The 17,838-nt window shown below is 40.7% G+C and overlaps 1 protein-coding gene across 1 annotated transcript in view; it reads right to left on the bottom strand.

The window, feature by feature from the left end:
- Positions 1-370: 370 nt before the first annotated feature.
- The window catches only part of mcf2l2 (MCF.2 cell line derived transforming sequence-like 2), a 91,936-nt gene continuing 74,468 nt past the window's right edge, over positions 371-17,838 (bottom strand). The window contains exons 31-36 of the mRNA XM_073476084.1: positions 17,689-17,760; positions 17,104-17,205; positions 15,100-15,209; positions 12,848-12,963; positions 6,534-6,625; positions 371-4,092 (exon numbers count right to left, since the gene is read on the bottom strand). Of these exons, the coding sequence (XP_073332185.1) occupies positions 3,998-4,092; positions 6,534-6,625; positions 12,848-12,963; positions 15,100-15,209; positions 17,104-17,205; positions 17,689-17,760 (587 nt within the window). The 3' untranslated portion in view covers positions 371-3,997. The remainder of the gene's footprint in view (positions 4,093-6,533; positions 6,626-12,847; positions 12,964-15,099; positions 15,210-17,103; positions 17,206-17,688; positions 17,761-17,838) is intronic.

Here is a 17,838-nt window from a genome sequence, read left to right as displayed (position 1 = left end):
TGACAGAATATTCTTTGTTCTTGTGATGATTTATTAATCTATAGGCTGAATTTGCGTATGATTCCATAATTCAAGAGCACAGTTCACTAATTGCATAAAAGATATCTAAAGTTTTACCACCGGACCTGACGGGGTCTATATAAACCAGATATATAACATCAGGTAAAATCTAGTGGGATTATATTGGATTACTTTACGGCACATAACGGTAAAACAGTGCTGTTCCTGCAGCGCACACATTGGAAAAAAGATGCATCTCTTTTTCAACGGGAAGCAACAAAGTCTGAATGTAGTCTAATTTTAAATCTAGCACCTCTAGGTATCAAATGGGTGTCGTGCATGCAAGAAAAAAAACAGTCAGGTGACAAAATTCATATTGTAAATGCATATTATCACAATGAACCAATATGTACATTACAATGACGGATTGTACAATATACAGACTTGATACATTCTATAATAGAGTTAAATGGCAATTAAATTGCAGCAGGATGCAGTACAGTATAAATATTTCCTTTACAAAGATACAATATTTTTCATTTAACATGGGATAAACAAAATATACAGCATGTTCAAGAGGAGTTTGTTTCTTTACAGTCAGACTTATAATAATGTATATGACCTTTCATAGAGTTTGGCCTTCTCTTACTGATTGCAACCCAGTTACAGTGTCAAAATATCTTTCTATCTATCTATCCATCCATTAATTTATCCATCTACTGCACCTGTCCATCAATGCGTCATCCATCCAGCCATCCATCCATGAATCCAACATCCATCCATCCATCCATCCATCCAACATCCATCCATGAATCCAACATCCATCCATCCATCCAACATCCATCCATGAATCCAACATCCATCCATCCATCCGTCCGTCCGTCCGTCCGTCCATCTAAGCCATTAATCTTTGAATAGCTTAAACTCGAACCTGTTACTTACTGTAGCTTTCTAACAGAGTAACTAACCCTTACATTCTGATATGTATCCAGTCATCGGGTGAATATTTTGCCTTTTGATATCCTTTTGGATTTCTCTCTTCATTCCCAAGATGTTACGGGTCATCTGTCATCTAAACTCTTATGAATAGGACATTTTTTGGCTCCTCCCTGTGACGTGATGTGCCATCTTTAAGTAAATCCAGCGGTGCTAATTCAGATTTTTGCGTGAATAGCTCATATAATTCAGTCTGTCAGTAGAAATGCAATACAATGTTGAAAAAAAAACTCTGAAGGAGAATCATGTACAATAATACAGCAGTCAAACAGAAAATGGATCTTTGCCCCCCAAAATATGCAATTTTAGGCCAACACTGATGTTTATTTACATTTACCAAGATGTCCTCCCGGCTCTTTCCATGAATGGACATTGAATGCACAAAGCTATTTCCCTCTCTGAAAAGGTGAAACCTATACAGTCGATGTTAAGAAACAGCAGGCGCTGCTTACTAAAAAACGCATTTCCCTGAAAAATCACTTGCAGCAAAAAGCCAAACAGTTCCTTGACTTTTCCCACAACATACTGTAGTTTACTCTCATAAAAAAAGGACATGAGTGCCGTCTGTCAAAAGAAATGTTTTTTAGCCTACCTGGCTAATGGTGGTGACCCTAACAAATTGTTAAGAAACGTTAAGATTGCTGTAAAAAAACCCACTTGTGTAAGTATTTTTAACGTGGACTTGAAGAGACTCTCATGAATCTGATAGCACTGTTGAAAAGCTGAACTATTGCTTGGATTCAGCAAACCGACACTCGGATCCTTAAAGGAATTTCAAGGAATACAATCAATTTGGTCTCTGATTCAGTATATGTCTGCAGCGCTGCTGGCAATGAGTGGCTATATTGATGTGGAGATGAATCAGCAGGATATGAAGTGATCTGTGTGCATGAATTAATACAATATTCTGAATATCCGCTTAAAATATCTGTGTGTCTGTTGCCTGGATAGCATCTTAACAGAGTAGGTGAAGTGTTTACATGCACACAAATCAGAGACACAATGTCTGAATATAGATAGCAGCCGGCGTGCAGCAGAACAAAGTGTGAAATGTCCTCAAAAAGCTTGCAAGTGAAAATCCCATTTTGTAGAGACGAGTCCAAGTAGCATAACATGTCACAGAGACAAATCTGTTTCCTTAACACCACCAGCCCATTCATCTAAAGAAGAGATGTGCTGCACTAACGCTTTGATTTCCATCAAAAAGCTGCTGGCTTCTTCTGTCTGCTATTCACTGTGTATGTAAAACGAATAAAGTTGAAAACACATTATGATTGATTCATTTCTCACGTGCATTTTGTGCTGGAAAGTAATTTAGCTGTCATTAGCTGAGAAAGGAGATTCTTTAAGAATTACATTTTTTTCGTTTGATGCACCCTCAACACAGCAAACTGTCCTTTTTTAAAAAAAAAAAAAGCTGCACCAATCTTACATTTTATATGAACAATAAGTCAAATGACGCCATTGTAACATGTCATGGGTCACTTGTAGTAACAAATCCACAGCGTATCATCCGTCACATCTGCTACACCACTGGATATTTTTAGGGAGACCTTGGGCCATCTCCAGCCATGTTTGTGGCAACGAAGCCGGGCGTTTTTAGCGAGACCTCGGGCTATCTCCAACTAAACAGGTATTTTAAGTCCAAACATGATATTTTCCTAATCCTAACCAAGACATTTTGTGCCTAAACCTAACCAGAGCATAAGCACAGTTTTTTCATAAGAGAAAATTTAAAAGAAACGTAAAGTTTTAACTCATCTGTGGTTTTGCAGAAATGTACTGTACAGCATTTATTCGGGCAACTGGGTTGTGGCACAAGAAGGCAGACAAACGATGTTAGCAACTACCTGGACTAGATACTGAAAACATACCCAGTTATATACCCAAATAGTTCATATTTGACTAACATAATTCAGGTCACCAGAAACACGACCCAAAATGAATTAAAATGTAACTCTATGTCTGCTCGATGTGTCAACTGCCAATTGTTTGCAACATGACCCCCCAAAAAGCTGTTTTTTAAGAATTTGTGAGAGTTCATTGATGGAGCATGGGAGGATCTCTAAACAATCAGATATACAGTTCCTGTACAAAACAGTATAATTTAAAAAGTTTTGTTTCAGATAGAGTGAACCAAATTTAAAACTAAGTATTTTTTCTCCTCCAGTGCACAAGAGAGGAACGGCTGGGTTATAAATTCATATATGGAAAGGAGATATCTCCAAACCTCTTACAGCAATTTATACAGATAATTTGCCAGTCTACAGGGTGTGAGAACGGGCACGCTGAGATAATATATCTGATGTAACGTAATGACATTATGCGGGTGCTCTACCACGACGAAGAAAGGCAAAGCAAGACAACTTCTCTGCTCTGTGGAGACTGCAGCTACTGTGAAGTGTCTGTATTCTGAACCTGAAAAGTTGAAGCAGCTGAAGCAGAACCTGGTCTGACAGAAATTTTCCTTCAGCGCAGCGTAGCAGCAAAACAGGGCACCTTGCCAAGGCCCAGCTCACAACCAGCACATGGAATTCATCTCTTTTCCCTAAAGGTTATCCAAGTTAGAAAAAGGATTTGAGTTTTTCAGGTATCCAGCCCCAAGTATGAAATCTGAATTCATCCAACTTTGGATAGAAAAGTTCAGTGTCCACATCCTTCAGTCCTCCACAGACGACAGCTTCCACAACTTCCTTGAATTAAAAGTCTTTTATGGCTTTCCCCACTGTGGCGTCCGGGCATGTTAAGGTTCCAGCTCTTTCCAGGGGGCTCCACGGAAAAGCATCAATGTTTCGGACATGAAAAACTACAGTTGAAAAAACAATAGCAGGCCATATTTGTAGTAGAACATGAAGAACTACAAGTAGAAAACTATTAGGTGTTGATATCGAAAGTCAAGCTTAGGAAATTACAGTTGAAAAACCACTGTTCTCAGGCTTGTTTGTGATCCAACAAAAGTGTTTTGTAGTCCAACGCAATGAACTACAACAGTCAACCATGTTTATCTGCTGTCCTGAGACACCTCTCCCCAAGTACTGGCTTCATTGTCGTCCGAGTCGGAGAGTGCTGCTGTACACAGATCACTGAAGATATCTGGAAAAAAACAAGAAAGATACAAGTCAGATTCAACCTTTAAATACAGTTTGGTAACTTGTGATATAATAAACAGAACAAGCGTGGGGACATGTGGACAAACTGTGGCATTCAAACACAGTGCTGAAGAAGAGGGATGCACAGCCGGACTGCATTGCCAATAAAACATCAAACAACGCAGCTTTAATAGGAGTGTAAAACAGGGAGACATAATAGTCAGGCGTTCAATATCTGCAACAATATCAGCCAGTAGAGTGCGTAAAGAATTATAGGGAAGGCAGACATGGGCAATCAATGCAGACAGGTGAAGAGGGCTTTTTGTAAATGGGCTCCACTTAACCAAAATACTGAAGGTCAGCTGCTAGAGCGTGGAGTTCTGTCCTCCTCAAACATGAAAAAAATAAAAACAACAACTCAGAAACAAAAGGAGAAAGAGATAAAAGGAGGGATAAAGGAGGGCAAGTGAGGAGAAGGGAGGGATAGTTGTTGTTGAAGAGGGGGCGGACAGAGCTCCATAACAAAACAAGCAAGGCCGTGGCAAACACTTCAAGGGCCAGCCTTCAAGTCGGCATGAAAGGGAGGAAATGGTGGAGAGATGGATGGAGGACGGAGGGGACACTGAAGCGAGAGAAGAGAGAGAGAGAAGAAGAAGAGCAAATAGCCCAGGAGTGGCTGTCCAGGAGGAAGAAGTACTTTGTGGCACCAAACTGTGATCTTATCCACACAGTACTGTTACATACAATCAGTGCTCATGTTCGATGTGAGGCTCAGATTTGTGTATGTGGAGCTCTCGGTTTACGAAAGAGTAACTGGTTCATACCAGTATTTTATCGCCACCGTCAATTCCTGTTTTTAAAGTAGCCTTTTAATGAGAAGGTCACCATCGCTCAACATGAAAATGCATCTCCTGGATCATTTAATGAGTAACTAAACTTTAAATCCTGTAATGTTCCAACATGTTCTACTATTACAACAACTGTCACATCGTACTTTCCAGGTATTAACACGGCTAAAATGCATTGGTGTAAACAGCCAGCCAACTCTGGAGTAGGGAGTTGGACCTTCTGGAGGAATAAACACTCAGTCAGATCAGGTTCTGCTCTGATCCAGAGTTGTTTACCGACAGATATTACTTTTTAACTTTTGCATTTATCTTCACTCCTGTTTATCAACCTGACTGCAGCAGCAAACCATGGAGATGACCTCCATTATGTTGACTGCTGACCGGAGCAGGAGTGGAAATGTACTTTAACTTTACGGCTGTTTGGCAAAAAAAAATCCCTTCCCCCTACCCCTTCCCCCTCCCTGTTGGTGAAGGCCACTGCTGATGAAAATTTATCCGATGTGACTCGAACAAATGTTCACAGACGAGGTGATGTTTTAAAGTTTTATTCACGTTATGTTTAGTCTCATTCGCTGACTTCCTTCCTGTCTCTGTCTCACTCGTGGAAGTTATTATTAACACGAGTTAACTTGTGGACTTTTCAATCTAGTCCCTGGATTATGGCTATAATTTAATAGCTTTCATTTTCCAACTAATAACAACTGGTAATCATGTTTTCCCAGTGTGGCAAAGATGGTCGCTCTAAATACTACGATGCCCCTGAGCCTAAGCCACCTTTGCCGTGGAGAAGGAGCCAGTGAGAGACTCAAATCAGAGCTTCATTGTTGCAGTTGGAAACCAAACACTGCTATAGTTTCCAAATTAATTTAAAAACAGACCCAGAATCCAAATCGAGTTACACTGCCAAATGTTTTATAGTCTCTCTTGAAAACATAATGTTTAGTAAAAGTTTTGGTAACTGGATGCTTCTCACAACTCCTTGAGAGTCATAGTGCGTCTGTCCTTATGTTTATTATATTACACCAGTTTTGTGCTGATGATTAAAGCAGGAGGTTGTTCATTTCTTCTAACCAAAAGTTGTTGTTTCTTTTACTTTTACAGCCCTGGATGATCTTCCCACTTTGTTATTCCACAGGGTTCAAACAAAAAAAAAAATTTTTGAGCACACATTTTTGCAAGATGAGGAAACAAGACATATGTACCATCACTAAGATAATAAATCGTGGCCTCAAAATCTATTTTTCTTCCTACGCTCACTCTTAGCATGTTTAATAGAGAGAGAGAAAGAAAGAGAAGAAATGTGAAGGGTGTAGTCGAGGCAATGTGCTGCAGTCAGTGACATCATGCTCTGATTATTCAACTCAACAAGCCAAAGCTCTTCCATCCAACCTGAACCCTATCCAACATTGCCTCCCTCTCCCCAGAGCAGCGGCACACCCGAGCCCACCCAGTCCTACTGGACCAACTGCCATGTGAGAGAGTGAGGGGGCAACTGAAGAAGTTGGTGTAAAGGAGGGGATGGAGGAGGAGGTGGCTGAGTGAGTGAGTGAGCGAGCGTGTTACAGCAAAGCTGTCGGTGGTTAGTAAGAAATAGCTGTGATGTTACTTAATGAGTGACCTCCTTCAGATGCTGTTTGCAGTATACTGGACGGGACCAGCCCCGTCTCCTCTGTTAAAAGGTTCTTGACTAGCCTAGAACATGAAAGACAATGCAGGGGAGGGTCTTCACTCGCTCACAGCAGGAACGTAAACACAGTAATACTTTATTTTTAAAGATCCCATAGTGCCCTTGTTCCCTACAAAGGAATTGCTGGGTAAGAAACTTTTACAAAATATAGAAGAAAAACATTACACTGTATAATAAAACAAGAAGCAAAACAATCAAGAATGGTAAGTTTTGACAAATTGTCAATTAGTCAACCCAAAAGACCACATAGGTCGTCTGAGCAAGCAGCTTAGTATGACCTTTTTTTCATTTACGCTTCTAATTAGGTGATGTCCTCTAGTGGCTGTAGTGAATATTACAGCAGCAAAGGAGGAAGTCATTTGAAGTCGTATAAAAAGCAACCAAGTGTGCAGGAAGGTGGATGATGTGGATGTTTTTTATTGAAAATCCCTCACAAAGCTTGAGAAGATGCTGTGGGAGCAGTTTTTGTAGCTTACAACCCTGATTCCAAAAAAGTTGGGCTGCTGTGTAAAATGTAAATAAATTCTCAAACAAACTGTGTTCACTGACAACAGTTTAACAAAGTGTTCCTGAGCCCATGTCGTAATATCCTTTATACTATCATGTATTTCACCAAGCTGTGAACCTGGCCCCATCAATGCTCATTAAGACTGAGCCTTTCAGTTATTCACCCAATCATGATATGATCACTTGTTACCAATGGACCTGTTTACCTGTGGAATGCCAATCAAAAAGGTGTTTTTGGAGCATTCAACAACCGAATTTGATGCCAAGAAACACGTTGGGGTTGGGACAACAAAAGACTGGTATTGTTGTCCCTGCCCCAACGTGTTTGAAGCATTGGCATCAAATTCAGTATAAGCATACAGTAGATCAATCAAAAATCAATGAAGTCGACAAGGTCAGACATTAAACATATTTTCTTTGCACTGCTTCCAGTTGAATATACGTCAACAAAGATAAGCAACTTATCACATTCTGTTTTGAGTTTTACACAGCCTCCAAACTTTTTTGGGATTCGGGGGTTGTAAACATCATTATAAGTGCCCCTACGGATATCAAGTTATAGGACAGCTATAAAAGAGTTAATAAAACTGAGGAAGTCCAAATCGTCGATCTCCCCAGTGTGCCACCTGCCTCAGTGCTGTGAGGTCAAAGGAAGGTCAGGACTTTATGGAACAGATTATATTTAATGTTCTTGCAAAGTCTAAATGAAAACACAACAGGTCTGCAAGTTCTGATGTCACTGCCTGTGAAAACAGAATAACCCTGAGAGGAAGAAGACTGGCTATCATCACGACCTGAAAACAGAGAATATATTTCTTCATGGGTAGTATGACAGAATTAACACTGGTGCACTGGAAGTCTCATGTTTCCTGAAACAAGAAAAGAGAAATGCATTTGTGACTGTTTTAGACGGCTTTAATTGAGGCTTAATGTGAGTGATTTGTCAGTTAGATGCTGAGCAATGTCTTACTGAGGAGCATAATTGGTTTTGCAGAGCTTTGTTCCAGACCACACATTCAGAAAGAGAGAGAGAGAGGGGGGGGGGCATGTTTCACAGAGCTGGAATCGTGCCAACTCACTGAAAGTCTCAGAGAAAGCTTATTGATGAAGCATTTGAACAGATGTCCTCACCTTTGAAAAAATATTTTTGGGGGATATTTGCCTGAGAGGAAAAAGAACTGGATAAAAACATGTGAAAAGACACCTGAGCTGGCTTTTGGGACTTCGACAGAGATGATGTGTATACGGTTTAAAGTCTGTTGTGCCTGTAACCACACCTGACAGTGATGTCACAGTGTCCTGGATTGAACCTGTACATCATCCCAGCGGAATGAGACGTTAAACCACTGAAGGTCTGCTTGAAGTTGAAATATCTAAAATATGAAGAATGATGAAACCTGAATATAAAGGATTACACTGCCTCATTTAATAAAGATCTTGATCTGAGTAGCATTTGTCTCGAAAGCGATTCAGAGGCCATCGCTCAGCCACACAGTGTCAGCACACCTCGAGCACCAAAACATCCACTTACTTTGATTACAGGCAATATTCTCACTGTTTAAAATGCACAGTGTTTAACATATCATCATACACCGTCACTGTCAATCTGAGCCCTGCACGCTGTACATAATGTATATAAATGTGTATACAGTATAATAGTGCATAATCCATCCATCACATGCTCACATATTGATCCAGTATTCATTCTTTATTTCTGTTTACAACAAACACAACAGGTGAATTGTATACAGGCTCCTCAGTGGATACTTTTAATGGTGTTGGTGATGTATACCGGAGATAAGCTCCTTGTACTTGTACACGTTCTTGGCCAGTAAAGCCAATTCTGATTCTGATTCTGATACAGTTTAATTTACTCATTTATGTTGCAACTTATAATAAAATGGCAATAAAAAACTCCAAAATATGGTGTAACATCAACTAAAACTCTTGGTAAAAGTTGTTGGAGAGGGTGAGGGTTACTTTCCGAATTTCTATATAAAAGGTCACATTACCATCTGCATGAGCACTAAACATTGGCACTGAACAGGCACCATGACCTGATGAATCATCTAACGAGAACATAATTCTCCGACGGCCGTGATTTCATCTCTTTACTTTGTCAGCAGCAACAGCAACTGGCTCGGGCTGGAATGAGCTCCGTCCAACACTGTGATCAGTCGTGATTCCCAAATCATAACCAGAATCTGCCTCTTTTTCCAGCTGAGCCACTGGCACGCCTGGACTCGTCTACAGTCGACTTTGAGGACGAAAGGAAGTTGCTGCGACTCTGGCGTTATACATCAGAGTGAAGTAGCTCCCTCTTTATTCTGCTCATACTGTGACTTAGTGTTGACAGGATGTGGTCGGATGTGTTCTCAGCCCTTATACAAATATACCACACATTGCCAACAGCAAGCCCGCAGGGAGCTGGGACAGGGACGCAGTGTGTGTTGTGGGTGTGAAATGAAAGCCTAAATCTGGAAACGCACTCTTGGGAGGGCTACATTAGCAGGCGTATTACTGCTTGTGTTGGGATAAGTGACTATCAGCAGTGCACAAACACACATAAGTCCAGAAGCATGCACCAAAATCCACGCATATGCACAAAAACACACCCATGCACACGCATACATGATGGTGTGTACAACACACACGGTTCATCAGTTGCACTCTGCAAAGTTTCTACAGTCACACATTAACTTTGATCCACCAAAAAAGGCTAAAGAATAAAGGGAGAACTTATGAATTCTTCATTTTCCTCAAGTGAGGAGAGACAAGCATGAGTGAGTGAGACCTTTTAGCAGCAAAAACCCATAGATGTAGACGACAGGAGACGGTTTTAAGGGCTGAAATATGCATGAGCTGATGAAAAATGAGCATATTCAAAGCAAGTCGAGCTTTTATCTAACGGAGTATTAGTCACTTCCAAATGCAGAGAGCTTGCATGAGACCAAAACACTCTTTCAGCGGTTGATTCCAGGGGCTGTTTCTCCATAACGGCAGTGGCCTCTGTTTTTTCTGGCGAGCCGAAAAAGGATGGATGGTGGCGGTGCGGTGAATGAAACCGAGATTTATTATTCATCTAAAGCTATTGTGTTTTCAGCCGCCTCCTTTTGATTTGGCAATAGACCATTAGTCACACATTTTGTTGTTGTATCTCCCACTGGTTCATCAGGGTAATGTTATAGTGAATGAAATTTTAATTCCAAACGAGCCACACTGAGCCTTTAATCCTCGTACAGGGAGAGCAGGGCAGCAGAGGAGCAGCTGTTGAACTAGTCTCATTTCCTTTCTCAGGCTTGGTTGATTCATTCATTCATTAATCAAAGCCAAGACAGACTTTTAACCAGGGAAGTCATGGTATGGGTAATGATCACGGATAGCGGCGGAGGAAGCGGAAAAAAGGCTTTCCTTATGCAGAGCGACATCATGCCATCAACACTGATACAATCTAACATAACAGCCTTGCATCAAACACGGCCTTTCTCCAGCTTAATGTTCGATTTTTCTTGATACTCTGTCAGAGAGGATGGATCCAACTCAATATCTGCGGCTCAAGTTTATGGTTGCTGTTGTATTGCACTGCATTATGTTGTGAGGTCCAGCCATCCATTTTCTAGATCCATTTATGCTCCTCAGGGTCGTGGGAGGCTGGAGCCTGCATGTATTAGTCTAAAGGCAGGGTACACTGTGACGTGTGCAGCATACAACCCTGATTTTCAAAAAGATGTTGGGATGCTGTGAAAGAAAGTGAATCAAAATCAGAATGCAGTCGTTTGGTTTTACAGATTCACAAAGTGTCTGTCTCAATACAGGTACAATACCAAAATTATACTACTTTTCCTACCCGACTTGAAATATAACATGTTCTGCAAAATCATTTTCATTATTTGTTTTTTCATCCAGTTAACAGAATAAGCTCGTCTCCACACACGTCTTTGTTCTTTCAGTGAAGGCTCCGTGTCGGTGAGTATCATCCTACGCCGCTGACCAGCCTCAGAACAGATACTTTGACATTGAAAATTCATCTTGAATTAGCCACACAACTCTGAATCTAATCACATTGTGTCATTTTTTCAGACAGACAATCAAAGGATTATGAAAACATATTGCTGCGGCTAAAAGCCTCAATGTCACAATTTATGCTGCTGTTGCTACTGAATTTCAATTACAGCTTCATAGAAATGTGTTGGCACCAAGACTGCTGCAATATACAGCATCATTTTAGTCCAAAATGGTGCATGAATAAAATATCACAATGATGCAATTTTTCAATGAGCTGATAGCTGGATGATTAGTGCATTCTAAACAGCAGAATGAAGGGCAGCAGTGCTATTAGGGTCATTTGAGCAGGTTTCCTGTGAAACAATGACACCGATATGACCCATAGAGCGGTTCTGTAACAGCAAATGACCATAACACAGCTGCAGGTGGTTGATAGGGCAGCTGATGAATACCCACGAGGCAGTGATTGCTTCACCAGGTGATGCCTTTTAACACTTGTGGCCTGTACTTTCTTTTTGAATAACAACTCACTCACCAACCAGCCAACTCCCAACAATCACAACCCACCTCCTGGCTTCATTAGTTACTCAGCAAAGCAATATTTAGCTCATTCTTGTGTCTCAAAACATCAATAATGAGCAGTGATTAGTTGCATGCCAGCTGTTTCAGACCAATCACAGGGATAGACATTATTTTTGTTGACTAATCTGTCAATTGATCACATGTTTGGTCTATAAAATGTCACAATATGGTCATCAGTGTTTCCCAAAGCGCAGGATGTCATTCTCAAATATCTTGTTTCCTCCACATCCTGAAGATATTCAGTGGACCGTTATAGAACAGGAAAGAAACAAGATAATATTCACATTCACATTCACATGTACGTCGTTTCGAAAGTCACTGGCAATCAAACTCTGGTCATTTAGGTATGAGGATGTGTTTTACTTTTCAGGTGGCATCATTTATTGCATCATTCCCGATATCATATCGCTCTGCAACTGGAGTACTGATGTATTATACCTGAATACTGCCTTTACCTGCTGCTCACAGCTGACCTCCGCCTTCACGCTTTCATTTCATAAATAGCTCTTTCATACCGTGATGATGACAAAGAAAGAAGCACCAATCACAAGAATCAACTATGTAGATATAACAACCAGCGTTTTCAACAATGAAATGCTGAGTATCCAGGGACTAAAGACCAAATCTAAAAGTAAGCAGAAAATATCATGAAAAGACTCTGTAATAGACAGACTGTGATCCTTTTGTTGCAATGGAGAATGTGCTTCAACAATAGAAGTCTTCTGCAGAGAATGCTGAGCCAAAAATATAAACTCCTTAGGAGAACTAAAAAAAACCACACACACATTCCACAAATGAGAGTGGAAACAGAGGACTTGCACGGCAATTATAGTTTATTGAGGGCACACAGAGTGAATGAGATGCTCAACACCAGTGCCCTAAATAAACTATAATGCAAAGTCAGACAGTTTATTTTTTGCCTTATTTGTGAGATGTTTGCTCAAAGTGGTAAGTTTATGTTCTCGCACCTTTGTTTAGGAACAAGACATGTCTGAACTGGCAGATGGAGACCCACTTAGTCAAATAAAGTAGTAATTCAGGGGGAGCTGCAACCAAACTAGGGAGACAATGAGTGGGCAGGAACATGCTGACTGACTTCCAACAGTTCTGCCGCGGAGCCAAGTGGAACTCACCAGTGTCCGTTCTCAGCTTCCTCCAGAAACTGGACCAGGTCTCCCGTCTCCAGAGAGAGGTCCCGCGCTTCATTAGACTCGTACGTCAGCTGCACCCGGAAACGACTGGCATCGGCCTGCGGACAGAAATGACGGAGTCAAACTCTGCATTTTGACACAGTTGTTAAATTATATATTCACTAAAGCTCAAATGTAACAAATAGATCTTTAATGTTAGCTACGTAGCATTTTTAACATTTCTACGGTACATGTCATATTATATTCACATTCTGGGTTATGACCCGACTTGCACATCAGGAGATGGTGGCGTTTAGTACCAAGGCTGCCAAGCCAGTGACCGCAGTTCGAGACTGCGTTTCAACATTTGCAAGTGTGAAACCACCGGGTATTTTTGAGGTGTCATCGGGACATTGCCGGCTGTGTTTGTGGCGATCAAAAGAGGTATTTTTAACCAAATCATGATCTTTTCCAAACCCTAACCTAAAATAATAACCATGCTGTGGTAACAAATATATTCATTATCGCAAAATCTGCTGATTATTTTCATGATCAATCAATTAATCGTTTAGTCTATAAAATGTAAAAAAAAAATGTTGAAAAATGCTCATGAACATTTCCCAGAGGCAAAACTGTTTATCAAACCAACAGTCCAAAACCCAAAGACTCTTCATTTACTTTTATAAAAGACAATGAAAAGCAGCAAATCTCTACATTTAAGAAGCTGGAACCAGCAAATGTTTGACAGTTTTGTTTGAAAAATGAAACAATTAATTGATTATTAAGATTGTTGCTGCTTCTCTACTGGAGCTGGTCAAGTCAATCAATTTTAAGTGGCTGGAATCTCCCTCTTAAACTTCACATAGTTATCATTAATATTTTTAGCTTAACAAGGTAATAGCTCATTGGGACCTGCAGTGTCAGATACATATCTAATCCAGGTTTAAATTTCTGCTGCTCATCGTATATTCATTTTTGTAGCTTCAGGTTTTGAACATTAATGAGGTTTCCAATCAAAAGTTTAGTTTGAGTCTTTCGGTTATGTTAAATCTTTAAGATAACGCAGCCGTGCCTTTAACATGCTGAGAGTGAAATCTGAGTAGCTTCATTAAAGATTCAGTAATTAGGTTTTTTATGGGGGGCTGAACATCACACACATTTGAGTCTACTTCATTAATGCAAGTCCAATATTCACTCTAGTTTTAGTTCTGTTTTTTTTTTTTTTTTTTTTGCTTTATATTCATTCTCATCATTTTAAAACATTGATCAGTACGGCTTTAAAGAATTTAAAAAGGAGCCATATTTGCCTTTCTCTTGTCACTTTAAACACATGGTTTGGGTTGTACTGTTGTTTTGTACAGTGTTGATGAGTGTCAGGTTTTGATTACACTCAGACACCACATGAGTATTTCTTTGTTGTCTTCCAGTTATATCCACAGGCGGGATTCATAATTTTTTGTCAATTCCTTGAAAACATGTCCCGAGCAAGCAAGTCCCCTCTTGGCAATTTATTTAAAAAAATTAAAAGAACACATTTGAAGTAATATTACAGTAAAAGACCTTAAAATAAGCTTTTCTATTTGATTTTTGTTTCTTCAAAATGACCAGAAACAGTGGTCCCCTCTTAGATAGTGGAGAAATTTAGTGCCCTGTTGGCAATATTGATGTGTATGTGTGTGTGTATGTGTGTGTGTGTTAGTTGTGTGCCTGTGTGGCTCCACTGTACATCACACAGATTATAATGGATCTGGAAAGGCTGCCATGCCCAGCAGACCTGTGCGGCTATAATCACATCCTTTCTTCTCTCCTCCCCTCGCTTCTTAAATGTCAAGTCGTCAGTGCCCGCTGCTAATGAGACACATGTCCATGGGAAATAATTAAGCTTCTCTTTCGGGGGGATCAGGAGGGGATTTAGTAGAAAAGAGGGAAAAGTGAAGGATGAGTGGAGAGGAAATGAGGGATGAGTGGAGAGCTGTCGAGGGACGGTGAGTGATCGTGGAATGTGATGATTTATGGCGAAAGCTGGCGTGACCCAGCAGGACTGCAATGGGAGCGCTCGAGCTACATTTTTCACTTATGCCGATGTTTGACAATGTACTGTCTTGTTTTAATTCAGAATACAATTATTCACAACTTTGGCTTTTTATGAAAATCCCTTTTCGACATTGGGTCCAGTAATGCTTCAGGTTATATCTGGGTGTGACTTTCCTACATTTACTGGCTGAAGTGAGCTGCAAGTCTTGAGTGTCACCTACATTTTTATTGTTGCCTTCCTCCTCTGAAGAGTTGGAGGATTCCTCTGCGCTGGAGGGGATCGTCTCAAAGTCGTCTGTGTCCATGGATGGGAGACGCCGCTGGGCCCAGCCTGAGTGTAAGCAAGACACGTTATTAACCACTAAAACGTAGACAGAAACAGGAGGGGTATCCTTATTCCACTCGGCAGGTGACAGGGAACCATTGTTGCTGTGCAGTTAAGTGATATATCATCATAAAAGCTGGACCAGTTTGAAATAATCAGACCTCGAGGGAAGCTTCTCAAACACACAATCAATATTTTAAACGTGGTTTTGAGCACCAGAGACTTTTAACTAATCTTCTTTAGAAATAAAGATTAAATCAGGTCCAATATTTGTTCTAAGTGCTGTATCGTAGGCAACTGGACGTGTTTCAGTTTCTTGAAGACGTTTCACCTCTCATCCAAGAGGCTTCTTCAGTTCTAACTGGAGGGGAGTTGCAGGCTTTTAAGCCCTGTGTGGGAGTGTCCTTACAGAGTCGTTAAGAGGGAACTTGCAGGTGGGTGATAAGTAATGTCGTAGGCCAGCTACTTATCACCCACCTACAATGCAGTACTGAGTTCTCTCACCATTCACACCTGGGCTCACCTAGCCCTAGCAACCCACATGAAGGCCGGTTGGGTCAACGACCAACAAGTGGCCCCAACGACTCTGAAACTCAGCGCTCACAGTGACCTTAACGACTCTGTAAGGACACTCCCACACAGGGCTTAAAAGCCTGCAACTCCCCTCCAGTTAGTTAGAACTGTCTAATATTTGTGTTTTCAATATGAGTGAAACACATTGAGGTAGTTTGATCTCTTCTTTATCAACTTCTTCTTATACATCTAGTTATACTATGATGGCCTCAGGGGACACACCTACCAGCAGCAGACAAATAGCAAGATGTCACGGGGGTCTACACGATGGACTGTTTTGGCTTCTGAAGGGGGGCACGTCAGAAAAAGTTTGAGAAGCACTGGATTAATTAGCCATGTTGAGCTGTTGGGTGGATGCTTTGCTTTTCTGATTGAGTTGCTGCATAAAGTCATCTACAGTTCACTGAACCAAAAACTAGACAGCAACATTTCCAGCGTCTGAGCAGAATCCCTCATTGTTGTAGCCTAAGCAAGGCAAATGATAAACAGCCAACAAGTAGACAGCAGAGACTGCAGTTTGCATCCCATCTCCTACTGACAGTCAATTCCCTTCTTTTAACTTTGATGACTACAATCTTTCTCTGACTTATAAAGATAGCTTTAGTTGTCTAAACTGAACCATAGGGTTAGGTTTAGGTCGTACATCATATGGGTCACTTTGCAAGGCACTGGCAAATCACCTGTTCAGTTCACCTTTCAGAGAACTGAGTTTTTGGTGGACTATTTCTTTAGAGGGACAGTCAAAGATACATATTTTTCCTGTATTACCGTGTATAGGGAAACATGCATCTACATATAGAGGAGAGGCTTGTTAGAGAGCAGGATGTAAGAACTAATGGTTTGCTCCTCGGCTGAGCTCTAAAGATAGCTAGCTAAGTTAGCTTAGTAACTAGTTATAGTAATTAGCTAGCCTTTTGTCCATTAGTAGAGGCATACTCCCTTCTGCGTAGGGATACATTAAGAAAATAGTTCCAACATGAACGTGCTCACAACAAGGTCTGTGGATCATCAAGAGGAAAAATGTAGATTTTTGATTAGAGGGTGAGATGTCCCTCATTTTGGAAGATACTTCTGATACTCCCACTACAGCAAAGTCTCACACATTGTGACTTCACACCAATCTGAGGGTAGAAACCAAATGCTGCAGTAAGAAAAATTACACATGTGAAACTCTGGAAAAATGAATAATATGAAATTAAAGACCTCCACCAAAAGCCAAAACAAAACTTTCTCACCAACTTCATCAACACGTAAAACTGAAATCAACTCCACAACAAAGCCAGCACACAGATGACTGTATTAGTGATGAGTCCTGCTCTGCAGTTACCTGGTTGGGAGGTGGATCTAGGGACAGCGCCCGCAGCAGAAGCAGTGTTGCTAGTCATGCTCTGACGTTTCCTGACTGCAGCCATAGCACCACGCAAAGTATCTGGAGGGAAGCCAAATGCTTTATACCTTCTTTTCTCAATATGATCGCCATTCAACATCTTCAAAGTCCACAAGCAAAAATGTAAAACGTGAAAGCTCGGATAAATGAAATGAAGTTCAGTCTACCGGGCCGAGAGAGCAAGTGCGCCTCTACTCATGCAGCAATCAAACAAGTAGTCGAACAGGCTGGAAACCCGGCAAACGCTTCATACACCAAAACTACAACAAAATATGTGACCTGACACTAGTTTAATATGCTCATGCATCACATCACAAATCACAATTCAACACAGCAGGCAAGAAACGGCGATATGGAAAGTGAACAAGCACACAAATACGTGCGTATACAGTACACATACACCACAAATCATCCACCAATAAAAACAAAAAAATAAGTTGTGACTAATTAACCAAACAACAGGCTAAAACACGCAGCATGCTCAAAACCTGCACACGACAGAAACATCTTGGCATGTTCATGTACCTTCATAACCAAACGGAGTGGGATCACTCTTTATCTCATGTCTCTTGCTCTTTATGCTAGCAGAGAGAGGACCTGGCCGGGGGAAATAACATGCAACCAGAGGGTTAATTACACACTGACATTTTAAACACCGTATTTTCATGTGTAACA

The sequence above is a fragment of the Pagrus major genome, chromosome 11 (genome assembly GCF_040436345.1).
Source record: "Pagrus major chromosome 11, Pma_NU_1.0".
NCBI classification, from domain to species: domain Eukaryota; kingdom Metazoa; phylum Chordata; class Actinopteri; order Spariformes; family Sparidae; genus Pagrus; species Pagrus major.
Note: the sequence above shows the minus strand (reverse complement) of the source record. Positions and strands in the feature narration are given on the sequence as shown.